Source organism: Arachis hypogaea, chromosome 12 (assembly GCF_003086295.3).
Source record: "Arachis hypogaea cultivar Tifrunner chromosome 12, arahy.Tifrunner.gnm2.J5K5, whole genome shotgun sequence".
Classification (NCBI taxonomy): Eukaryota; Viridiplantae; Streptophyta; class Magnoliopsida; order Fabales; family Fabaceae; genus Arachis; species Arachis hypogaea.
The window spans coordinates 6959256-6971864 of NC_092047.1; the positions used below are offsets into that span (position 1 = coordinate 6959256).

General features: G+C 40.1%; 1 protein-coding gene across 2 annotated transcripts; it reads left to right on the forward strand.

The window, feature by feature from the left end:
• On the forward strand, nucleotides 1–10878 carry LOC140177196 (uncharacterized). Of its 2 annotated transcripts, XM_072210152.1 has the most exons (5): nucleotides 11–194; nucleotides 286–340; nucleotides 428–585; nucleotides 3269–4368; nucleotides 10531–10878. In XM_072210152.1, exons 4-5 carry the CDS (start codon nucleotides 3276–3278, stop codon nucleotides 10554–10556), a joined length of 1119 nt encoding a protein of 372 aa, XP_072066253.1. In that variant the 5' UTR covers nucleotides 11–194; nucleotides 286–340; nucleotides 428–585; nucleotides 3269–3275; the 3' UTR covers nucleotides 10557–10878. The 2 variants fall into 2 exon arrangements, 1 of the variants encoding a protein (XP_072066253.1); XR_011869013.1 differs by lacking the exons at nucleotides 3269–4368; nucleotides 10531–10878 and adding an exon at nucleotides 2529–2876 and having other exon boundaries at nucleotides 1–194.
• The last annotated feature ends 1731 nt before the right edge of the window (nucleotides 10879–12609 follow it).

Genomic DNA, 12609 nt, shown 5'->3' on the forward strand with positions numbered 1-12609 from the left:
ACTCTCTCTCCTCACACAACACCAAAACACGCTGAAAATTGAGATGGAAGGGGGAAGAACACTCTCTCAACTTCCTTCTCTCACTTGATCTTCAAACCACCATAACTTTTGATCTAGAGCTCCGATTGCCGCTCCGTTTGCGGCCACGCGTTCACCGCGGAGAGCTCTACAAAACCCATACAATCAATCTTGAGGTAATCCACGTTTTACTGTTCGAAATTCCAGCCCTTGATTTCGAGTTTCATGAGCAAAAATGTTGAGATTTTGGGTTCTTTGATGTTATAGGACCCAACTCTCTTGAAGGAGAAGGTTAATCTTGTCTCCTTGGACCTTGGGTGTGGTAAGATTCTCAACCCTAGTATAATTTGTTGTTCTATGATGTTTGGGTATTGAGATGTTGTGTATGGGTATGATGATTGTGGCTTAGGTTGTGTATATGTGAATATTGGAGCTTGATTGGTGATTTTGGAAAGCTTGGAAGAGGGTTTTGTGTGATAAAATCTGTTCTTGGAGGTGTTGATACCTTGAGAGCTTGTGGACAAGTGGTTTGGAAGTGCTCCGGTTGAGCTTGGGGAATCGGCTAAGGTATGGTTTTGGTTTCCCGTATCTAATATGTAATGTGGTAGGAAATACTTAGGCTAGAGGCCCTAAGATAGGCATTGAATTGTTGGTGTTGTTGAATGGTTGAAATATATGATGTGTTCATATATGTAATTATGAATATTGATGCCTTGATTGTGTGAAATATGAGAAATGCATGTTGTGATGTATGCTTGATGGATGATTGAGGTTGAATTGATGGGTGGTACCATGTTGATGGAGAGTATGATATTGATTATGTATAATGATGGTTAATTGGAAATGGTATTATTGGAAATTGGGATGAGGAAGGATGTATGACATGATATTGTGTTTGTCCTTTAGCCATTTGATTGAGAAGTGTTAAAATGGTTGGATGTGGTTTTGGAAACCTTGGTAAAGTGTCAATGTGTGAGTTGAGGATGGCTTGTTGTTGATTTTGGTACATTTTGAATGATTTCAAAGAGAAGGGTTGAAATTGGCATGTTTGATTGATTTTGAAAAGAGTTGAAAGTGGCTTGTTTTGAAAATGGCACCTTGTGGTTTTGTATGAAAACATGGTTTTTGGGCATACTTTGACGGGACATAACTTGGACTACGGATCTCTGATTTGTGCCAAATCTGTTTAGAAATGAAATTGGATCCGGGATGTCCATGCCGTTCAAAGAACGGGTGAAAAACGATTTAAAATGAGGAAGTTATGTCCGTCGGAAGATTGGGGTTTGAATATGTAAATTCTGCAGCTTTTAACTTAGAAAATTTTTAGCAGAATGACCCCTCGCGCGTAGGCGCACTTGGTGCGTACGCACCGTTCTTCGAGAAAGCGCCATCCACGCGTGCGCGTACGCGTGGACCTGTTTTCATCTCAAAGTTGATTTTTGAGTTTTAAAAGCCAAATTTCATACTTCTAAGCCTCCGATCTCACCACTTATGTCTTAAATCATTATGATATGCCTAGCATGAGAAAAAGAGCTAGTGAATGTGGTAACTTGCGAGTGAAGCAAGGGAAAAATGAATGATCATTGAGGATCAAAGATGATTATGTGAGATGCGGAGAATGGCGGTGGAAGTGCTTGTTGTGCCATGGGCCGAAGGGCCGTAATTGTTAATGAATTGGCTGGTTATGGATTTAACCGTGAGCCGGATGGCTAGATTATTGCCGTGTTACGGCGGAGCCATGTTTATGGCCAAGTATAAATGCATATATGATGTTGATTGAATTGTGAAGGTTTGCACTTCCACCATTGGAGATGAGGGTTTCCCTGGGTAGTAGCAATGGCTAGCCACCATGTGCTCCAGGTTGAGACTCGAAGCTCTTTTGACCCTATGTCGTAAGTGTGGCCGGGCACTGTGAAAGGCCCGGATGAGCTCGCCCCCATAAATATTCACCAGTGATGGTGATGGATAAATATTCACCAGTGAGGGTGATGGATATGGATCATGATTATGATCAAGTTTATGATGAGTATAACTCGAGTTGGGGATGCACGACAGAGGGACAGTCCAATGGCTAGCTACCAGGACTTGTCGGGTTGGCTCTATAACCGACAGATGATATCATCAGCCACTAGGGACAGGCATGCATCATAAGCATACTACATGAATTGTTTGAGATTGCCTATTTGACTGCATATTACTTGCTAATTGCCTAAATGCCTTATTTGTTCCTATTTGTAAATCTCTTGTCTGATATAACTGTGTTTGCTATATTATACTCCTGCTGGTTGTTGGGAGGTCTGAAGGAAGTAGAAAGGGAAGTATTAGTTAGACTGAAGGATCTTTAGTTAGTTGCCGCTTACGGTTTAGCTTGTTTATAAGCTTTGATATTTTCTGGAGGAAGTTCTAGGATTGCCTTCGGCTTTCCTCTATTATTATGTATTATATATGTGGAAGCTGTTACCGTACTGGGGACCTCTGGTTCTCACCCATGCGGATTTTGTGGTTTTCAGATGCAGGACACGAGGCTTCTCGTTGAGGCATGCTGGGGACTTCTGGATTAGCGAAGATTCTTGTTCTCGGGACTCTATCTTGATTTATATATCTTGTTTAGATACTTTTATCTCCATTAAATAATACAAACTGTGATGACTCCTTCTAGAGGGGATTTTGGAGATTAGGTTTTCGGTATTTGTGTCCCTTTGGGTTTTCCTTGGGGTTTTCCTTATTTTATTATATGTATATATTGCTATGCTCGAACCGGTTACCTTCGCAGCCGGATTTTGAGTCTTGATATTCCTGTTTTTGATACTCTTTATATATATGATCTTGCGTTAGCTTATCCTTTGCTCGTTGTGTTAGTGATCGGAGTGTTGCGCTTTCGAGTTGCGGTTTTTGTTTACCCTTTTTTTCTACAAGGCTCCTAGTTATAATCAATCATTCATACTACTATACGTACTAAATTTTTGTTTTAGAGGTCGTAATACCTTGCCATCTCTGAATTATGACTTAAGCATAAGTCTCTGTATGGTAGGGTGTTACATTATGGTATCAGAGCAGTTCGTTCCTATAGAGCCTGAGGAATGGACTGACTATGCTTCTGTGCATTCTCTGTATGTGTGTTATGTGCTGTTAGTATATCTACTTGATATAGTTGGCATAAACGTTCATGAGCATGCATTTGGGACTTTAAAGTACTAAAGTTCCGATATTGAGACTGATCAACTTAATATCGATTGTTTGGTGTGTATAGGAACCAGATGGCGCCTCGTGGACGCGGTAGAGGCCGTGGGAGAGGTCGTACTAATGCTCGTGCGCCGGAGACTAACCCTAATGACCCGGTGAACTTTATGACTGCGTTGGAGAATATGGCTGCTGCTATGCAAGCCACTGCTGAGGCTCTTGGTCAACAGATGAACAACCATGGTAATGACGGAGGTGGAGTTCAGGGCCCGATGACACTGGCGAACTTTTTGAAGGTTAATCCACCTAAGTTCAAGGGAACTACTAGCCCGACTGAGGCCGATACATGGTTTCAGGCTATAGAGCGAGCACTGCAAGCACAAGTGGTACCTGAAGGACAGCGTGTCGAGTTCGCTACCTATATGCTCACAGGTGAAGCGTCGCATTGGTGGCAAGGTATCCGTCGTCTTCTGCAGCAGGGTGATGATTATATCACCTGGGATGTCTTCCAAGAGAAGTTCTATAAGAAGTACTTTTCGACTTCTGCTAGGACGGCCAAGGAGCTTGAATTGTTGCAGCTGAAGCAGGGTACTATGTCCGTATCTGAGTATACTGACAAGTTTGAGGAGCTGTTCAGATTCTCTCGTATGTGTCAAGGGACTCCGGTGGAATATGAGGAATGGAAGTGTGTTAAGTACGAGGGAGGACTCCGGAGTGATATTTTCGGTTCGGTGGGGCCAATGGAGATTAGGACTTTCTCCGAATTGGTGAACAAGTGTAGGGTTGCTGAAGAGTGTGTGAAGAGGGCAGCCGCTGAGAAAGAAAGTCACAAAGGATCATTTCCACAGAACCGAGGGAAGAGCTTTGCACCTAGAGGTCTGTCTTTCAAGAGGGGAGGTTCTTTTAGGAGGCCCAACAACAACTACTCCCAAGGGAAAAGGTTTGGGAAGCAGCCTCAGAATGATCAAGCTTGTACTAGGTGTGGGAGTCACCATCCGGGAGTACCATGCAAGGCCGGATGGGGTTTGTGCTACAATTGTGGAAAGGCGGGGCATAAAGCCGCAAGTTGTCCAGAGAAGCAAAAGCAAGGTGCTGGGAAAGCACAACAGACTGGTCGGGTGTTCACCACCTCAGCTGTGGGTGCAGAAGGATCTGAGACACTCATTCGAGGTAACTGTGAAATGGCTGGTCAAACTTTAAATGCTTTATTTGATTCGGGAGCATCGCATTCATTTATTGCATTTGAGAAAGCCCATGAGATAGGATTGAAGATCGTAACCTTAGGTTATGACCTAAAGGTACATAATGCTACCCATGAAGCCATGGTAACTAGGCTAGGATGCCCGAAAGTTTCGTTCAGGTTCAAGCAGCGTGATTTTGTCCATAATTTAATCTGCTTACCGATGATCGGTCTTGATCTTATCTTGGGATTGGACTGGTTATCTGAGAACCATGTCCTGCTTGATTGTTCTACAAAGTCGGTGTACTTTATGCCGGAAGATACAGAAGGGCCGGTCGTGGTGAATAATTATTACTTGAATTCGATGATGGTGAACTGTTCTGGAATCGAATGTCAGGGTATCCTGTTGTTAACCGCTGGTGTTTCGGGTGATGATCAAAAGTTGGATCAGATTCTGGTAGTGTGTGAGTTTCCGGAAGTGTTTCCCGATGATATTGAGGAATTTCCACCTAACCGAGAGGTCGAGTTTGCTATTGAGTTGGTGCCTGGGGCGGGACCAATCTCAAGTGCTCCTTATAGGATGTCACCGTTAGAGATGGCCGAGCTAAAGTCTCAGTTAGAGGAATTGTTGGGTAAGAACTTTATCCGACCAAGTGTTTCCCCGTGGGGTGCTCCAGTATTACTGGTAAAGAAGAAAGATGGAAGTATGCGGCTCTGTGTGGATTACAGGCAGCTGAACAAGGTCACCATAAAGAATAAATACCCATTGCCGAGGATTGATGATCTCATGGATCAATTACAAGGAGCTGGGGTTTTCTCCAAGATCGATTTGCGATCCGGTTATCACCAGATAAGGGTGAGGGGTGAGGATATCCCTAAGATTGCTTTCAGGACTCGTTATGGTCATTACGAGTATACTGTAATGTCTTTTGGGTTGACGAACGCTCCTGCAGTGTTTATGGATTACATGAATAGAGTGTTCCGTCCGTTTCTGGATAAATTCGTTGTTGTCTTCATTGACGACATACTAATTTACTCCAAGACCGAAGAAGAGCATGCGGAACACTTGCGGACCGTGTTGCAAATTTTAAAGGAGAAGAAACTCTATGCGAAATTGTCTAAGTGTGAGTTTTGGAAGGATGAGGTAAAGTTTTTGGGTCACGTGGTGAGTAAGAGGGGAATAGCCGTAGATCCAACTAAGGTGGAGGCTGTGATGGAATGGAAGCAACCAACCACAGTAACTGAGATAAGGAGTTTTCTGGGTTTAGCTGGCTATTACCGAAGGTTCATCAAAGGCTTTTCGCAATTAGCTTTGCCGTTGACAAAGTTAACTCGCAAAGACACTCTGTTTGTTTGGACTCCTGAGTGCGAGGAGAGCTTTCAGGCATTGAAGAAAAAGTTGACCACTGCACCTGTGTTAGTGTTACCTGAGCCGAACGAGCCTTTTGAGGTGTACTGTGATGCATCGTTGAAGGGTCTAGGGTGCGTGCTGATGCAGCATCATAATGTGGTGGCGTATGCCTCACGACAGTTGAGACCTCATGAAGTTAGTTACCCTACGCACGATCTGGAACTCGCTGCGGTCGTATTTGCCTTGAAGGTGTGGAGGCATTATCTCTATGGGGTTAAGTTCCAAGTCTTTTCCGATCACAAGAGTTTGAAATACCTCTTTGATCAGAAAGAGCTTAATATGAGGCAAAGGAGGTGGATGGAATTATTGAAGGACTACGACTTTGAGTTGAATTACCATCCGGGAAAAGCGAATATAGTGGCGGATGCGTTAAGTCGGAAGTCGTTATATGCGTCTTGGATGATGCTTCAAGAGGAGAAGTTGCTCAAGGGATTCGAGAGTCTAAAAATTGGTGCTCGAGAAGTATCTGGAAACTTGTGTTTGAGCCGATTAGAAATCTCAAGTGACTTTAAGTCCGAACTCCTAAAGGCTCATGAAAATGATGAAGCATTATGGAAGGTGTTACCGGCTATCGAGCAAGGAAAACAGTGGAGAGTGTCGGAAGAAAAAGATGGGTTATGGAGATTCAAGGGTAGGATCATTGTGCCGGATGTTGGTACTTTGAGACAAGATATCTTAAGGGAGGCACACAAAAGTGGATTCTCCATTCACCCGGGAAGTACTAAGATGTACCATGATTTAAAGGTGATGTTTTGGTGGCCGGGTATGAAGAATGATGTGGCGGAATATGTTTCAAAGTGCTTAACTTGTCAAAAGGTAAAGATTGAATATCAAAGACCTTCCGGGATGTTGCAACCTTTAGAGGTTCCGCAATGGAAGTGGGAAAGTATTGCAATGGACTTTGTGTCGGGATTGCCAAGGACTAGGACTGGTTTTGATGCTATCTGGGTGATTGTGGACCGACTGACGAAGTCAGCTCACTTTTTGCCCATTCGGATGACTTACACCCTTGAGGAGCTAGCTCGGTTATACATAAAGGAGATTGTGAGACTCCATGGTGTACCTGCTACTATAATCTCTGATAGAGATCCTCGTTTCACTTCGAGGTTCTGGGGTGCATTTCAGAAAGCTTTTGGAACTCGATTAAGCTTGAGTACAGCTTACCATCCTCAAACAGATGGTCAATCTGAGAGGACGATCCAAACACTAGAGGATATGTTGAGAGCTTGTGTTTTGGACCAACCGACGAGTTGGGATCGGTATATGCCGTTAGTGGAGTTTGCATACAATAATAGTTACCATGCGAGCATCGGAATGGCTCCGTATGAGGCATTGTATGGGAGGAAATGTCAATCTCCACTATGTTGGTATGAAGCTGGAGAGAAAGGCTTGTTGGGGCCAGAAATGATAGCTGAAACCACTGAACAAGTCAAGAAAATCCGAGACAGGATGCTTACGGCGCAGAGTCGCCAAAAGAGTTACGTCGATCAGAGGCGGAAGCCCTTGGAATTTGAGGAAGGAGATCATGTTTTCCTGAAGGTTACTCCGACCACAGGAGTAGGTAGAGCGATTAAAGCAAAGAAGTTGAATCCTCGATACATTGGTCCATTTCAGATCCTGGAGAGGATTGGGCCGGTGGCGTATCGGGTGGCTCTACCACCTCATCTTTCGAACCTGCACGATGTGTTTCACGTGTCACAGCTTCGGAAGTACACTCCTGATGCTAGCCATGTGTTAGAACCTGAATCAGTTCAGTTAAGAGAAGATTTGACGCTTCCAGTGGCTCCAGTTAGAATTGACGATACTAGTATCAAACGATTGCGTGGAAAAGAGGTTTCATTAGTCAAAGTGGCTTGGAGTCGAGGCGGTGTTGAAGAACACACTTGGGAACTTGAGTCGGAGATACGAACGGATTATCCGCACTTATTCTCAGGTAATTGAATTTGAATTTTGTGGGCAAAATTCCCAATTAGGTGGGTAGAATGTAAGACCCGGTTAATTAATGGTTAATTAACCCATAAATGAGAATTTATTCTAGAAAGCCAAAAATGTTATTTTTATGGCTAAATGTGATAGAGGAAATTGAGACGAGAATTTCGGTACCAATTTTATAGAAATCGGACCAAGATTGGACCGAACGGGCCAAACCGGACCAACCGGACCCAAAGTGGGCCCTTGGCCCAACATAACTAAACCAAAACCCTAGTTTTCAGCACTCTCTCTCCTCACACAACACCAAAACACGCTGAAAATTGAGATGGAAGGGGGAAGAACACTCTCTCAACTTCCTTCTCTCACTTGATCTTCAAACCACCATAACTTTTGATCTAGAGCTCCGATTGCCGCTCCGTTTGCGGCCACGCGTTCACCGCGGAGAGCTCTACAAAACCCATACAATCAATCTTGAGGTAATCCACGTTTTACTGTTCGAAATTCCAGCCCTTGATTTCGAGTTTCATGAGCAAAAATGTTGAGATTTTGGGTTCTTTGATGTTATAGGACCCAACTCTCTTGAAGGAGAAGGTTAATCTTGTCTCCTTGGACCTTGGGTGTGGTAAGATTCTCAACCCTAGTATAATTTGTTGTTCTATGATGTTTGGGTATTGAGATGTTGTGTATGGGTATGATGATTGTGGCTTAGGTTGTGTATATGTGAATATTGGAGCTTGATTGGTGATTTTGGAAAGCTTGGAAGAGGGTTTTGTGTGATAAAATCTGTTCTTGGAGGTGTTGATACCTTGAGAGCTTGTGGACAAGTGGTTTGGAAGTGCTCCGGTTGAGCTTGGGGAATCGGCTAAGGTATGGTTTTGGTTTCCCGTATCTAATATGTAATGTGGTAGGAAATACTTAGGCTAGAGGCCCTAAGATAGGCATTGAATTGTTGGTGTTGTTGAATGGTTGAAATATATGATGTGTTCATATATGTAATTATGAATATTGATGCCTTGATTGTGTGAAATATGAGAAATGCATGTTGTGATGTATGCTTGATGGATGATTGAGGTTGAATTGATGGGTGGTACCATGTTGATGGAGAGTATGATATTGATTATGTATAATGATGGTTAATTGGAAATGGTATTATTGGAAATTGGGATGAGGAAGGATGTATGACATGATATTGTGTTTGTCCTTTAGCCATTTGATTGAGAAGTGTTAAAATGGTTGGATGTGGTTTTGGAAACCTTGGTAAAGTGTCAATGTGTGAGTTGAGGATGGCTTGTTGTTGATTTTGGTACATTTTGAATGATTTCAAAGAGAAGGGTTGAAATTGGCATGTTTGATTGATTTTGAAAAGAGTTGAAAGTGGCTTGTTTTGAAAATGGCACCTTGTGGTTTTTTATGAAAATATGGTTTTTGGGCATACTTTGACGGGACATAACTTGGACTACGGATCTCTGATTTGTGCCAAATCTGTTTAGAAATGAAATTGGATCCGGGATGTCCATGCCGTTCAAAGAACGTGTGAAAAACGATTTAAAATGAGGAAGTTATGTCCGTCGGAAGATTGGGGTTTGAATATGTAAATTCTGCAGCTTTTAACTTAGAAAATTTTTAGCAGAATGACCCCTCGCGCGTAGGCGCACTTGGTGCGTACGCACCGTTCTTCGAGAAAGCGCCATCCACGCGTGCGCGTACGCGTGGACCTGTTTTCATCTCAAAGTTGATTTTTGAGTTTTAAAAGCCAAATTTCATACTTCTAAGCCTCCGATCTCACCACTTATGTATTAAATCATTATGATATGCCTAGCATGAGAAAAAGGGCTAGTGAATGTGGTAACTTGCGAGTGAAGCAAGGAAAAATGAATGATCATTGAGGATCAAAGATGATTATGTGAGATGCGGAGAATGGCGGTGGAAGTGCTTGTTGTGCCATGGGCCGAAGGGCCGTAATTGTTAATGAATTGGCTGGTTATGGATTTAACCGTGAGCCGGATGGCTAGATTATTGCCGTGTTACGGCGGAGCCATGTTTATGGCCAAGTATAAATGCATATATGATGTTGATTGAATTGTGAAGGTTTGCACTTCCACCATTGGAGATGAGGGTTTCCCTGGGTAGTAGCAATGGCTAGCCACCATGTGCTCCAGGTTGAGACTCGAAGCTCTTTTGACCCTATGTCGTAAGTGTGGCCGGGCACTGTGAAAGGCCCGGATGAGCTCGCCCCCATAAATATTCACCAGTGATGGTGATGGATAAATATTCACCAGTGAGGGTGATGGATATGGATCATGATTATGATCAAGTTTATGATGAGTATAACTCGAGTTGGGGATGCACGACAGAGGGACAGTCCAATGGCTAGCTACCAGGACTTGTCGGGTTGGCTCTATAACCGACAGATGATATCATCAGCCACTAGGGACAGGCATGCATCATAAGCATACTACATGAATTGTTTGAGATTGCCTATTTGACTGCATATTACTTGCTAATTGCCTAAATGCCTTATTTGTTCCTATTTGTAAATCTCTTGTCTGATATAACTGTGTTTGCTATATTATACTCCTGCTGGTTGTTGGGAGGTCTGAAGGAAGTAGAAAGGGAAGTATTAGTTAGACTGAAGGATCTTTAGTTAGTTGCCGCTTACGGTTTAGCTTGTTTATAAGCTTTGATATTTTCTGGAGGAAGTTCTAGGATTGTCTTCGGCTTTCCTCTATTATTATGTATTATATATGTGGAAGCTGTTACCGTACTGGGGACCTCTGGTTCTCACCCATGCGGATTTTGTGGTTTTCAGATGCAGGACACGAGGCTTCTCGTTGAGGCATGCTGGGGACTTCTGGATTAGCGAAGATTCTTGTTCTCGGGACTCTATCTTGATTTATATATCTTGTTTAGATACTTTTATCTCCATTAAATAATACAAACTGTGATGACTCCTTCTAGAGGGGATTTTGGAGATTAGGTTTTCGGTATTTGTGTCCCTTTGGGTTTTCCTTGGGGTTTTCCTTATTTTATTATATGTATATATTGCTATGCTCGAACCGGTTACCTTCGCAGCCGGATTTTGAGTCTTGATATTCCTGTTTTTGATACTCTTTATATATATGATCTTGCGTTAGCTTATCCTTTGCTCGTTGTGTTAGTGATCGGAGTGTTGCGCTTTCGAGTTGCGGTTTTTGTTTACCCTTTTTTTCTACAAGGCTCCTAGTTATAATCAATCATTCATACTACTATACGTACTAAATTTTTGTTTTAGAGGTCGTAATACCTTGCCATCTCTGAATTATGACTTAAGCATAAGTCTCTGTATGGTAGGGTGTTACAATTATTATGTGAGTTATACTCTATTAAATCCCAAATAAATCTCAATTGTTAAAATTTTATTTGATCACAAATCTATGTTTATTTAAAAAAAAAAAAAGTTCAACAATAATTGTTCATTAGTAGTAATCTTATTAACTAAAGGGGGGAGAGAGATTAAGTAAAAAATAAAATAAATATAAAAAAGGAATATATATTTAATAATAAGGATTATTGTTGAATTATTTTCTTAATCTATGTCTAAAACTATATACAACTTAACAGTCATTTTGATATCAGAGAGAGTAATATAATAATATAATATAATAACTTAAAGATGGTTAATTGCTATGAATAAATTAAACCTTTAAATAAAAAATATGTTAAACATATAGTTATATATATTAAAAGAAAAGTTCTGTCAAAATAAACATGTTAGAAACACACACCAAAAAAAGGTTTCTATTTATAAAAATAAAGATTGTTACCAGATTTAGTTAGAAACCTTGATTTTAACGAAGTTATTGAATTGTCTTAATTAAAGGATCCATTAAGAAAATAATAAAACATGTTCTGCTTTTCATTGATTATGGTGGTGGATAGTACTGTATGTATGGGATGTATCTGATATGCATGAAGGAAGAAGGAAGGAAGGAGGAAGCAACAAAATTGACTACTTTTCATGGGTAAAGATCAGTCTTGGGATCAGCTCTGGATCTGAAAATATAGACATTTGAATGAAGGAGGCAGTGCCCCCACCCTATACACACCTACCTCCTATCTAGGGCTAATTAATATATATATATATATATATATATATATATATATATATATATATATATATATATATAAAATAGCAAAATTTTTAAGTGTATCGATACACTGATATTTCAGTAAATTTTAACCGTTGATCTTAATTATATAAATATATTATATATCTTTTTAATTAAAATCAACAGTTAAATTACTTTTTACTGAAATACCAATATATCAGTATACTTAAAAGTTTTTTTTATAAAATACAAGATAACGTAAGATACGTATAGTTAATTTTTATTATTAATATTAATATTATTATAAATATAACCAACTTAAATTTGGTGGACTAATTAGTTTGTTCGTATGTTTTAATAAATGTCTGAATTTAAATTTTATTTTGTACATACAAAAATTTATTGATTAATAATAAATTTTTAAATAAAATTTTGATTTACGATGGATTAGTTTTCAACTTATCAATTAGAAGACATTGTATACAACCAAAAAATATTATTATCATTATTAATAGATAATAACATATCAGTTAAGTTATTTATTCTTTTATTTATTAAATACATGTAAAATTGGTAAAAATAAAAGTAATTGAAATAACAAGTAAACTACAATTCAATTAAGTCTTCGGTTCAAAATTTGAAGATAACAAAAAATATCTTTTATAAACTATATATAAAAAATATTTTAAAAAATAAAAGTATACATCATCAACCTTTTGTATATTCTTATTATATATAATATGGATAACCAAAGTAGTTAAAAGATGTTTGACATATATAATATATAGTTGATGAAAATA